Source organism: Bufo bufo, chromosome 2 (assembly GCF_905171765.1).
Source record: "Bufo bufo chromosome 2, aBufBuf1.1, whole genome shotgun sequence".
Classification (NCBI taxonomy): domain Eukaryota; kingdom Metazoa; phylum Chordata; class Amphibia; order Anura; family Bufonidae; genus Bufo; species Bufo bufo.
In genome coordinates this window covers 13,352,378-13,365,869 of record NC_053390.1, presented here as the reverse complement: position 1 = coordinate 13,365,869, position 13,492 = coordinate 13,352,378, and the positions used below count along the sequence as shown (strand labels likewise).

The 13,492-nt window shown below is 45.0% G+C and overlaps 1 protein-coding gene and 1 long non-coding RNA gene across 3 annotated transcripts in view; both read left to right on the top strand.

Annotated features, from left to right (window-relative positions):
* The first annotated feature begins 1,558 nt into the window (after window positions 1-1,558).
* Window positions 1,559-5,847, top strand: LOC120992062. The gene is made up of 3 exons (XR_005776905.1): window positions 1,559-1,617; window positions 5,383-5,495; window positions 5,811-5,847. It is a non-coding gene; the product is annotated as an uncharacterized LOC120992062 (long non-coding RNA).
* Window positions 5,848-6,726: 879 nt separating this feature from the next.
* LOC120992023 (zinc finger protein OZF-like) overlaps window positions 6,727-13,492 on the top strand; it is a 90,214-nt gene continuing 83,448 nt past the window's right edge. Inside the window, exon 1 of one of the 2 annotated variants that reach the window (XR_005776900.1) lies at window positions 6,727-8,303. Coding sequence is in view for 1 of the 2 variants with exons in the window: in XM_040420785.1 (XP_040276719.1) it covers window positions 6,738-7,890 (1,153 nt within the window). In the remaining variant the exon portion in view is untranslated. The remainder of the gene's footprint in view (window positions 8,304-13,492) is intronic. The other variant, XM_040420785.1, reaches the window with a different exon arrangement.

Sequence of the window (13,492 nt, the reverse complement as noted above, 5' to 3'; positions counted from 1 at the left end):
TCCCAGCAGTGTCACCTCTCCAGTCAGCAGCTCCATCATCTTGTGGGTGAGTTCTAGGATCTTCTGCTCATGTATCAGGGGGTGAGGGGGAGGCTCTGTGATGGGGTGAGGGGTCCTGCTCCGCCCTCCTGACTCCTGGAGATGGATGATGGGAGTCACACAGTCCCCCGATGTCTTCTTCACTATTGTGTACTCCTGTGGATGGAGAGAGACACTTAGGGAATAAACCCTTCAGGGGCCATGTGCTCTCCTCCGGCCCTCTCCTCCTGGTACAACGTGCCTACTTACCTCCTCATGGCTCCTACAACATGACTATTGGTCCCTGGTCACATGACACATCACTCACCATACTGGGGGCTGATCTTCAGGTTCTCCATCACTTGGAAGGTCTGGAGGCCGTTCTCCAGGACCCTGGACTCTTCCTATCACTTCCTATCATGGATTCTCCTTCCCGATGTCTGACTTGTTACAGAATGCAATAAAGAAGAGAGAAATCTAGAAAAGTTTACCTCTCCGCTCAGCAGGGAGATGATCTCCAAGGTGAGGTCTAATATTCTTCTGCTGATCTCCTTCCTGTCCATCCTTGGTGGTCGTTCAGGAGAAGAGGAGAGAACTGGAGGAGCTGGAGGCTTCTAGTACTGCAGGCGCCTTTATGAGAAGAGGAGAGGAAATCATCCAGGGGACAAGACCAGATGTCACCTCCAGAACCGCATTTCCTGAGCCTGGAGGGGCCCCGCTTCTCAGAGCCCCCACCACATGGATTCCAGGGGCCCCAACATGGAGATCTCTGGTGGCTCCACAGGAGATAAATGTCTGGTAGATGCAGGTCCCACCTCTGGGCTGTGCTCAGCTCTCAACCACACTGTCTACTCACATCTCATCTTACCTGCATTATGTTACCTTATCTTCATTAAGAGAGGATAGGAGGTGGCGAAGGACCTGTGATTATGTCAGCGTCATTTGGTAAGTGCCTCAACGGTTAAGTCCCACCCCCTGCACTCATCACAGATTCTTCACCACCTCTTCTCCTTTCCACTGCTAAGCCCCGCCCCCTGCACTGATCACATGATGGTGACATCATCACAGGTCCTTCTCTATCATCTCCTTTCCACTGCTCAGATCCGCCCCCTGCACTGATCACATGATGGTGACATCATCACAGGTCCTTCACCACCTCTTATGCTCTCCACTGCTGAGCCCCGCCCTCCATTGATCACATGACAGTGACGTCACCTCAGGTCCTTCCCCACCTCTTCTCCTCTCCACTGGTGAGCCCCGCCCCCTGCACTGATCACATGACGATGACATCACCCTAGGTCCTTCACCACCTCCACTGCTGAGCCCCGCCCCCTGCACTGATCACATGTCGGTGACGTCACCGCAGGTCCTTCACCACCTCTTATCCTATCCACTGCTGAGCCCCGCCCCCTGCACTGATCACATGTCGGTGACGTCACCCCAGGTCCTTCACCCTGCTGAGCCCCGCCCCTCTGATCACATGACGGTGACGTCACCCCAGGTCCTTCAGCTCTGGCAGTGCAGCAGATACTGGGCAGGTCCTGGTCGGTAGTCAGGGCTCTTGTTCTCTCTGGTATCAGCCATTCCTCCAGCCTGCAGGTAAGATGAGCTGTGAGGAGACAGTGTGGTGGAGAGCTCAGACATGTCACCTCTGGAGATTCTCCTCCATTACACACAAGGAATCCTTCTCCGCTCCTCAGCTTAGTATGATGGGGGAGGAGTAGTGGGGATAGTGGGGGTTGTCATCATTCGCTGCTGGATGAGAGAATCTGCTCCGTGTGAATGAGGTTTTCAGCTGCTAATTCTCAGATTTCGGGGGAAATCCTTTCTTTTATACAGAAACGTCCAGTGTCCTCCAGAACCCCCCTCCCCTCACAGGCCGGGCCCGATAGTTACCATGGAGACCGGCCCCGCCCAGAGAGTATGTGGCCCAGGGCTCATTAGTGGGGGAGGAGCCTGGAGGACGCTGTCAGTGGATAACTCCCATCATCTATTCTCTGGCCGATGTGAAATGTGATGTAAAGGGTTAAGTCAGGAAATGTCTGATGTCACATGACAGTCATAGACGCAGTCAGCGGCGGTGTGAGGGGGGATGGTGGAGTAGTAGTAGCAGCAGGGGGTGTGGCTGTGGGGGCGTGGCTTAACACCAGGTGTTATTTGACACCAAGGGGAATCCGTCCCCTTATTGTGGACTATTATCTGAACTCGGGTTCTCATGATACCAACATTTTGATTCGATACCATTCTATACCACGCAAAAAAAACACCGAAAAAGCCGCGTGCATTCCGCATTTTACGGAACGTCCGGCCCATAAGCGAACAGTCCGATCCTATTTTTTGGGTGACAAGGTGACTAAAAAATGGTGAATCGCGCGGTTTCTTATTAAATTTTTTTCTGTTTAATTTTCTATTAAATTTTTTTAATAGTTCTCACTTTTTCGGACGTGGCGATATGTAACGTGTTTATTTATTTATTGTTTATATATTTTATATGTAAAATTGGGAAAGGGGTGATTTATACTTAATATTGTTTTTTTTGTTTGTCTTTTTTTTACTTTTTATTTACAGAGGACCTTTTATGGTTTTTACTTATTCTAGATAAATACCTTTTACTTGCGGGGTACCCCCCACTAATGCTGCCACCCTCCCTGTTTTTTTTTTATATTGCTCCTGCACCCGCTGTGCCCCCCCCCCCCTTCCCCCGTAGTACAGGGAGGAGGAGACGCCAGGGTTTCTCAGTGGGCGTCTGCTTCTCCCTGGCTGTGATGCTCTCCGCTGTGATTGGATCGCGGCACCGCCAGGGAGAAGGAGGCGCCCATTGAGAAACCCTGGCGCCACCAATTAAGATAAGTAACCTTTTAATACAGATACAGGAGACGGGTGCCAGCGGCACAATCACATAGCTGGCACCCGACCTCCATGATAGGGCGCTTCGATCCGCGGCAGTTAACCTCACACGTGCCGCACCTGAGGGGTTAACTGCCACGGATCGCAGCGCCCTGTCGTAGAGGGCGGGTGCCGGCTATGTGATTCTGCCGCTGGCACCCGCCGACTATATTTGTATTAATGGGTGAATTATCATCATTGGTGGCGCAGTGGCCACAGCCCCTCCCCTCTCTCCTCTCATTGGTGGCAGCAGCGGCACAGGGAGGAGGGAGGGAGAGACTGCTTCTCCCCTGTGCTGCTGAGGAGAACATGGAGCACGCTAAGAGCAGCGCGCCCCATGTTCTCTGATACTAGGCTGCGCAGTAGTGCAGCCTAGTATCGGTAAATGTCAAATCCCACAAAAGTATCGATTGGGTGTCGATAATTCGATACCCGAAACAACCCTAATCTGAAGTAATACATGAGTCCTGCAAATAAAGAGATCATTATAAATATTAATAATGCCCCCATTAGTGCTCCCCATTATTAATAATGCCCCCATTAGTGCTCCCCGTTATTAATAATGCCCCCATTAGTGCTCCCCATTATTAATAATGCCCCCATTAGTGCTCCCCATTATTAATAATGCCCCCATTAGTGCTCCCCAGTAATATTAACCCCTTAAAGAGGACCTTTCACTTGTATAAACTATGTGAACTGAGTATGCTGCCATATAGAGCGGCGCCCGGGGATCTCACTGCACTTACTATTATCCCTGGGCGCCGCTCCGTTCTCCCGTTATAGGCTCCGGTACCTTTGCTCCTTAAGTTATAGTAGACGGGTCTTCCCTTGTCCTGTGGGCGTCTCCTTCTCCTAGGCTGCATCGCTGGCCAATCTCAGCGCACAGCTCACAGCCTGGGAGAAAGTCACGGACACCAGCGCCGTACATGTACATCCCGTCCTTAAGGGACTAATACTCCCATTCGTGCCCCGAGTAATATTTATGCCCCCATTAGTGCCCCCCAGTAATATTAATACCCCAATTAGTGCCCCGAGTAATATTAATGCCCCCATTAGTGCCCCCCAGTAATATTAATGCCTCCATTAGTGCCCCCAGTAATATTATTGCCCCCCAGTAATATTAATGCCTCCATTAGTGCCCCCCAGTAATATTAATGCCTCCATTAGTGCCCCCAGTAATATTAATGCCCCCCAGTAATATTAATGCCTCCATTAGTGCCCCCAGTAATATTAATGCCCCCCAGTAATATTAATGCCTCCATTAGTGCCCCCAGTAATATTAATGCCCCCATTAGTGCCCCCCAGTAATATTAATGCCCCCATTAGTGCCCCCAGTAATATTAGTGCTCCCCGTTATTAATAATACCCCCATTAGTGCCCCCCAGTAATATTAGTGCCCGCATTAGTGCTCCGTTATTAATAATACCCCCATTAGTGTCTCCCAGTAATATTAATGCCTGTCACATGGATTATCACTATTAAAGTAAAACTATTGCAGAGAAATCTTGTGTTGGCGAAGTACCAAAGACTGCCTGCGCACTTCATGTTTAACTGAGGGCATCAGCCTCAAATGTGTCACTGGGCGTGCGCCTGCGCAAGATTTCTCCGCGTAGCTGAAGGCAAGTATGGGCGGCGCTATCTCGCATCACTGGATGGGGGCGTTCCTGGGCACCGTTGAAAGAAAATAACGCCCCTCTGGGCACCTTACTGCCTTATTTGCATATCATACAAAGATGATTTTCGCAAGATAGAAACAAGAAACTCCAAATGAAAGGTACTTCAGGGAAGGAGGTGTCATCTTCTACATGGCAGTAGTTTTACTTTAATAGTGATAATAATTCATGTGACAGATTTCCTTTAATTCCTCCATTAGTGCCCCGAGTAATATTAATGACTCCATTATTGCCCCCCAGTATTAATGATGTCCTCATTAGTGCTCCAGTAATATTAATGCCCCTATAACTGCCCCCAGTAATATTAATGCCTCCATTAGTGCCCCCCAGTATTAATAATGCCCCCATTGGTGCCTTCCAGAATTAATAATGCCCCCATTAGTTCCCCCAGTAATATTAATGCCTCAATTAGTGCCCACCAGTATTAATAATGCCCCCATTAGTGCCTTCCAGAATTAATAATGCCCCCAGGAATATTAATGCCCCAAGTAATTTTAATGCCCCCATTAGTACCCCCCAGAATTAAGTATGCCCTCATTAGTGCCCTCCAGTACTAGTAATGCCTCAGTTAGAGCCCCCCAGAATTAATAATGCCCCATTAGTGCCCCCAGTAATATTTATACCTCCTTTAGTGCCCCCAGAATTAATAATGCCCCCATTAGAATCCCCAGTATTAATGATGCCCCCAATAATATCAATGCCTCTATTAGTGCTCCCCTTAATTAATAATGTCCCCTTCTCTGCTTGTGAAAAAAAATATAAAACTCATCTCAACCATTTAATTAACCTTTATTCCTTCATGAAGAAAACCAGCAATACGAGCCTTCTCCTGAATGACCACCAAGGATGGACAGGAAGGAGATCAGCAGAAGAATATTAGACCTCACCTTGGAGATCATCTCCCTGCTGAGCGGAGAGGTAAACTTTTCTAGATTTCTCTCCTCTTTATTGTATTCTGTAACAAGTCAGACATCGGGAAGGAAAATCCATCATAGGAAGTGATAGGAAGAGTCCAGGGTCCTGGAGAACGGCCTCCAGACATTTCAAGTGATGGAGAACCTGGAGATCAGCCCCCAATATGGTGAGTGATGTATCATGTGACCAGTGACCAATAGTCATGTTGTAGGAGCCATGAGAAGGTAAGTAGGCACGTTGTACCCAGGAGGAAAGGGCCAGAGGAGAGCACATGGCTCCTGAAGGGTTTATTCCCTAAGTGTCTCTCTTCATCCACAGGAGTACACAATAGTGAAGAAGACATCGGGGGACTGTGTGACTCCCATCATCCATCTCCAGGAGTCAGGAGGGCGGAGCAGGACCCCTCATCCCATCACAAAGCCTCACCCCCTGATACATGAGCAGAAGATCCTAGAACTCACCCACAAAATGATGGAGCTGCTGACTGGAGAGGTGACACTTCTGGGTATGCTGGGAAATTCTCCAGTAACAGCACTGGAGGGGCCTGGGTGATGACGGTGTCATTGTGTTGTCAGGTTCCTATAAGGTGTCAGGATGTCACTGTCTATTTCTCCATGGAGGAGTGGGAGTATATAGAAGGACACAAGGATCTGTACGAGGAGGCCATGATGGAGGAGCACCAGCCTCTTATATCACAAGGTAAGAGCCGCCATGTGCAGTGTATACACGTGTGTCCAGTGACATGTAATGGAGGAGCACCAACCTCTTATATCACAAGGTAATAGCCATCATGTGCAGCTCCAAACCACAATGCTCCATTCACCAACCCCAAACTAAGATCCTCCTTTTGAGTTAAAATGATGTCCAGTTGGTGTTGAATGGCACACTGTGCTGGTGGAGTGCAGGGCCGGCTGCCAGACATGGTCGGGCTTTTCAAATTTTTACGTTTTGTTAAGTTGTGATTTACTGTATGTAATAAAAGTCATGGTTAGGTGTAAATCAGAAGGTTGAACTTTGTTATGAAGTTGTAAAAAGCTTTCTAAGGCTGGAATCACACATGCAGTTTTTGGTGCAGTTTTTTTGGGCAAAAGCCAGAACTGGATTCAAAATGTATGCCTTAGTGCAGGATCAACTCCCAGCCTAATGTGAAAGTTATAAGTTTGTATACTCTTTAGTTTGGGAAAAATAACACAAATTAAAATTTTTACCTTAACAGAAAATCACAGTAAAAATACTGAAAATGTAATGTTACCACTAGAGAATGAAGATATCCTGCAGCGCTCTTCAGGGGAAGACCTCATTATCCTTAATGTACATCCAGGACTTCACAGTACAGATCTGTCATATAATCCTCCTAATCATAAGGAACCTTCTCCTGACCAATCACAGATTGTTACCACAAGTACGAGTCAGAAAGAGGGTGAAAGATTTCACTGTGGTAAAGAGTTGACAGAAATCTCGGGTCTTTCTACACACAGAATAATTCACACACAAGAGAATCCATACTTCTGCTCAGAATGTGGGAAGTGCTTCACAGAAAAATCACATCTTATTATACATAAGACACGTCACACAGGGGAGAAGCCATATTCATGTTCAGAATGTGGGAAGTGCTTCATAGATAAATCGAGTCTTGTTAGACATGAGAGACGTCACACAGGAGAGAAACCATATTCATGTTCAGAATGTGGGAAATGTTTTACACGGAAATCAAGTCTTGTTGCACATCAGAGATGTCACACAGGGGAGAAGCTGTATTCATGTTCAGAATGTGGAAAATGTTTTACACTGAAATCAATTCTTGTTGCACACGAGAGAAGTCACAGAGGAGAAAAACCATATTCATGTTCAGAATGTGGGAAAAGTTTTACACGAAAATCATACCTTGTTACACACGAAAGAATCCACACGGGAGAGAAACCATATTCCTGTTCAGAATGTGGAAAAGGGTTTACAGATAAATCACATTTTGTTAGACATGAGAGAAGTCACACAGGAGAGAAACCATATTCATGTTCAGTATGTGGGAAATATTTTACACATAAATCAGATCTTGTTACACACGAGAAACGTCATACAGGTGTGAAACCATATTTATGTTCAATATGTGGGAAGTGTTTTACTCATAAATCAAGTTTTGTTACACATGAGAGAATTCACACTGGAGAGCAGCCATATTCATGTTCAGAATGTGGGAAATGTTTTACACAAAAGTCTGATCTTGTTACACATGAGAGAATTCACACAGGAGAAAAGCCGTATTCATGTTCAGAATGTGGGAAATGTTTTACACGGAAATCTAATCTTGTTGCACATCAGAAATTTCACAAAGGAGAGAAGCCATATTCTTGTTCAGAATGTGGAAAGAGTTTTACATATAAATCTAATTTTGTTACACATGAGAGAACTCATACAGGAGAGAAGCCGTATTCATGTTCAGAATGTGGGAAATGTTTTACACGAAAATCACTTCTTGTTACACACGATAAAATTCACACAGGAGAGAAGTCTTATTCATGTTCAGAATGTGGGAAATGTTTTACAGAGAAGTCAAATCTTGTTAGACATGAGAAAAGTCACACAGGAGAGAAACTATTTTCCCATATTTAGCATATGTCGTTATTAGTGGATCTCAAATTCCCGCCTCCCAGAAAACCAAATTATATAACTGTGAGGTCAACTGTGATCCGTGGAAGAAAAGTATTACTTCGAGAACAATGAGGATGAACTGTCCCCATGAACCTTGCTTCTTATCACTGTATTCACACCTCCACCCACACTGCGGGAGAGTCCAGAGTGACATGGGGAGAAGTAACGACGCTCCATGTAATAGTTTTATAACGTATGTGGACATCATCCAAACAGTATTTACAGTTAAAATAACGTCTTTAATTTGCTCCACGACAGCGTCACTATTGTCACCGACAGACATTGTCTTTTTGGCTTACATTATACTTTCTCCTAGCGCTGTGACCTTCATTGCTCCTACAGACTAACTCTCCTGTGTGGCGTGTTAAAAAAATAAATATTTTCTGCTTATTAAAGCTTCCCTCAAGTGCTGTCTGCTATAGTACAGTCAGGTCCATAAATATTGGGACATCAACACAATTCTTACATTTTTGGCTCTATACACCACCACAATGGATTTGAAATGTAACTAACAAGATGTGCTTTAACTGCAGACTGTCAGCTTTAATTTGAGGGTATTTACATCCATATCAGGTGAACGGTGTAGGAATTACAACAGTTTGCATATGTGCCTCTCACTTGTTAAGGGACCAAAAGTAATGGGACAGAATAATAATCATAAATCAAACTTTCACTTTTTAATACTTGGTTGCAAATCCTTTGCAGTCAATTACAGCCTGAAGTCTGGAACGCATAGACATCACCAGACGCTGGGTTTCATCCCTGGTGATACTCTGCCAGGCCTCTACTGCAACTGTCTTCAGTTCCTGCTTGTTCTTGGGGCATTTTCCCTTCAGTTTTGTGTTCAGCAAGTGAAATGCATGCTTAATCGGATTCAGGTTAGGTGATTGACTTGGCCATTTCATAACATTCCACTTCTTTCCCTTAATAAACTCTTTGATTGCTTTTGCAGTATGCTTTGGGTCATTGTCCATCTGCGCTGTGAAGCGCCGTCCAATGAGTTCCAAAGCATTTGGCTGAATATGAGCAGATAATATTGCCTGAAGCACTTCAGAATTCATCCTGCTGCTTTTGTCAGCAGTCACATCATCAATAAATACAAGAGAACCAGTTCATTTGGCAGCCATACATGGCCACGCCATGACACTACCATCACCATGCTTCACTGATGAGGTGGTATGCTTAGGATCATGAGCAGTTCCTTTCCTTCTCCATACTCTTCTCTTCCCATCACTCTGGTACAAGTTGATCTTGGTCTCATCTGTCCATCGGATGTTATTCCAGAACTGTGAAGGCTTTTTTAGATGTCGTTTGGCAAACTCTAATCTGGCCTTCCTGTTTTTGAGGCTCACCAATTGTTTACATTTTCTGGTGAACCCTCTGTATTCACTCTGGTGAAGTCTCTTGATTGTTGACTTTGACACACATACACCTACCTCCTGGAGAGTGTTCTTGATCTGGCCAACTGTTAAGGGGGTTTTCTTCACCAGGGAAAGAATTCTTCGCTCATCCACCACAGTTGTTTTTTGTGGTCTTTCGGGTCTTTTGGTGTTGCTGAGCTTACCGATGCGTTCCTTCTTTTTAAGAATGTTCCAAACAGTTGTTTTGGCCACGCCTAATGTTTTTGCTATCTCTCTGATGGGTTTGTTTTTTCAGCCTAATGATGGCTTGCTTCACTGATAGTGACAGCTCTTTGGATCTCATCTTGAGAGTTGACAGCAACAGATTCCAAATGCAAATAGCACACTAGAAATGACCTCTGGACATCTGCTGATTGTAATTGGGATAATGAGGGAATAACACACACCTGGCCATGGAACAGCTGAGAAGCCAATTGCCCCATTACTTTTGGTCCCTTAACAAGTGGGAGGCACATATGCAAACTGTTGTAATTCCTACACCGTTCACCTGATTTGGATGTCAATACCCTCAAATTAAAGCTGATAGTCTGCAGTTAAAGCACATCTTGTTTGTTTCATTTCAAATCCATTGTGGTGGTGTATAGAGCCAAAAATGTTAGAATTGTGTCGATGTCCTAATATTTATGGACCTGACTGTAACTTTCTTGAGACCACTTGTTTGTAACTTCAATCTAAGGCTTTTTTCACACTCGCGTTAGGCTTGTCCAGAAGAGGAACAGTCTGATCTGTACTAATGTTTTCACGCGTGTGCTGCCAGTGGTCCGCCCCGGCCCCATTCACTATAATGGGGACCGGCCAGAGATCCAGCCGCAGCACGGCAAACCTGCCTAGAGGCGGCCTGACAAAAACCGCAGCGTTTGTTAGGATATTCTAGAAATGTCTGAGATGAGAATATTCATGTAACAAACACATTAAAACTGGAAAAACCCTCCCTAAAATGTCACTGGTTAAATTGCAAATTTTGCAATTAGTTTTGAAGTAAATATACTCAGGTGACTAAAATGCATTTTAACCCCTTAGTGACATGACTAATTTTATCCTTAAGGACCAGTAACATTTTTCCCCTCTTTGTTCCTTCAGTCATGACTTTATGTTTTCTTCAATTTAGCTATATGAGACCTTCAATTTTGCAGGACGCATGGTAGTGTTTTGGTTTTTTTTAAGAACCCTTAGGGGTACATATAGTGTATGGAATAACTTTTATTATTTTATTTTTAGGGGGAAGATAAAAAAAAACCTGAAATTTTTACATTATTGTATTTTGTTTGATTTACTTTTACGGCATTCGCTGTGGTTAAATATATTATATTCCTCTCTAGTTATCATCGTTATCACTATTACGGTAGCGTGTAACGGGTATCACTAGAGAAGCTGTCTGCATATTGTATGGTACAGATAGGACATGGACTGGAGGGACAGTGAAAAATGGAAAAGCTTTATGTTGTTTGGGGGTGTGGGGCTCCAGTGTTTGCTGTGACTTATTTGACGCTGTGATACAGATACTGGTAAATGTCTCGTTCAGGGCATCAATAAACAGCCTAATTTGGCACATAGAGGTGATTGGATGGACAAGCGCTCATCTTCCCACTCCTTTCCTTGAAAAAAAAAAGAAATGTAACAGTCAGACAGAGAGTATGCTTTCATTTTCATTAACATTTTTTCCAATTTACAAATATGAAAAAGAAAATAGAAATCCTTCATGAGATATAGACTTGGGTAGATTCAGTCCGGTTCATCATTCAGACAGATATTAAGATATTTTCATAAACTGCAACCAGCTTTCAATAATACAGGCATGTTATACAGAGATATACCCATTCAATTGTGGTACAAAAGAGTATTGAATAAACCTCCCCTCGACCACCCACCACCCACGTCGCGCTGGACGAAGGTAAGTATGAAAACTGATGATGGGAATACCCCTTTAAAAGCTATTTTCGGGACTTCTCCACTCCAGGTCCTCCACCATAATTTCCCTTCCCAATCTAGTCTCATATATGCATGATCCAGAACTCTATGTATCACTGAAACCACTCCTCCCAACACAGCCCAGATACTCATATGCCATATCACATTACAGTAGTCCTATATGATACCCACTTGTCCCAAATTTTGGAAAACTTGGCTAAGCATTGCCTTTTAATATATACCCCATTCTTCAGTTCAAAAATTCTGCCCTAGATGGGGGTTGAGGTCTAAGCCGGTATATAGCAATTCGTTGCCTGGCCTGGAAGAGCAGACGCTGCACCCCGAGACGTGAATTATGGTTTTTAATGTCCAATATTCCCAACACACATGCCCTCAGACCAGGCGGAACAGAAACTTGATATGCTTCTTTAATACAGGTCCAATAAGTTCTAAGCTCCCCACGCTCCCACAACTTGTGCATTAGGGATGCAGGACTCTCCCCACATCTAGCGCACAAGGCATCGCTCCTAACCCCGATCCTGAACAGAAAGGATGCCGTCCGATAGACCCGATGGATAAGAAATAATTGTGATATACACTGGCTTTCCATTGATCTTCTGAAATAAAGCCAACCTCCCCCTCCCATTTTTGTTTGACCCCCAGAGAATCTTGCTTCGCAGATTTCACAAACAGGTTCCTATATATGGATGATATTAGTCCGCTTGAGGAGACAATGTGAGAATTTGTTGCAACAGTGGGACTGTTGTATAGGTAAGCGACACAGACCTTGTCTGAGCTTGGAATGCCTGTCTTAATTGCACAAATTGATAAAAGGCCGTATGAGGGAGGGCAAACCCATTCCTGAGTTGCTCAAATGATTTAAACACAGCCTCTCTTTGCAGCTGGTATAGAAACCTCACACCCTTCCGTTCCCATGGAGAGAATCCTTCCAGACGAAACAGTTCAGGCAATTGAGGATTTCTCCATAGAGGACTGACCTGAGTAAAGCCCCGAATCGACAGCAATTCCCGACACTTATGGCAAACCTTCGAAATCAAATTGAGGGTAGGATATCTCGCCACCCTGTCAGAGAGACCACCATTATGCGGTTTCTTTTCTTAGAAAGAATCCTTTAAGACGTCTGCTGCAGCCAATAATCGACAGTACATGTACGGTGCAGATGTCGGTGACTTAAGGACCAGCGCTGTATATGTACGGTGCAGTGATCTGGCAGGTGCAGGAAATGCGCCCGCCCAATCAGCGGCAGGGGTCCAGCAGTCACTGATAGCCGGATCCCTGCTGCATGCACCGACATCGGTGAAATCACCGATGCTGGCGTATTAACCCTTGATGTGCCGTGGCACGTGCGATGTCCGTGCATAGAGGAAGCAGCCATCTGGTCCCCACGCTGCTGTGACGGGGATCCAATGGCAGGGAAGGCAGCCCGATCTTTCCTTAGGCATCGTGGCTGCCTTCCGTGACAGCCTGTGAGATCCAGCCCCCTGCATTACACTGTGTAATACACTTGCAGCCAATGCTTTACAATATACACTCACCTAAAGAATTATTAGGAACACCATACTAATACGGTGTTGGACCCCCTTTTGCCTTCAGAACTGCCTTAATTCTACGTGGCATTGATTCAACAAGGTGCTGATAGCATTCTTTAGAAATGTTGGCCCATATTGATAGGATAGCATCTTGCAGTTGATGGAGATTTGAGGGATGCACATCCAGGGCACGAAGCTCCCATTCCACCACATCCCAAAGATGCTCTATTGGGTTGAGATCTGGTGACTGTGGGGGCCATTTTAGTACAGTGAACTCATTGTCATGTTCAAGAAACCAATTTGAAATGATTCGAGCTTTGTGACATGGTGCATTATCCTGCTGGAAGTAGCCATCAGAGGATGGATACATGTTCTCATTCTGTTTACGCCAAATTCGGACTCTACCATTTAAATGTCTCAACAGAAATCCAGACTCATCAGACCAGGCAACATTTTTCCAGTCTTCAACAGT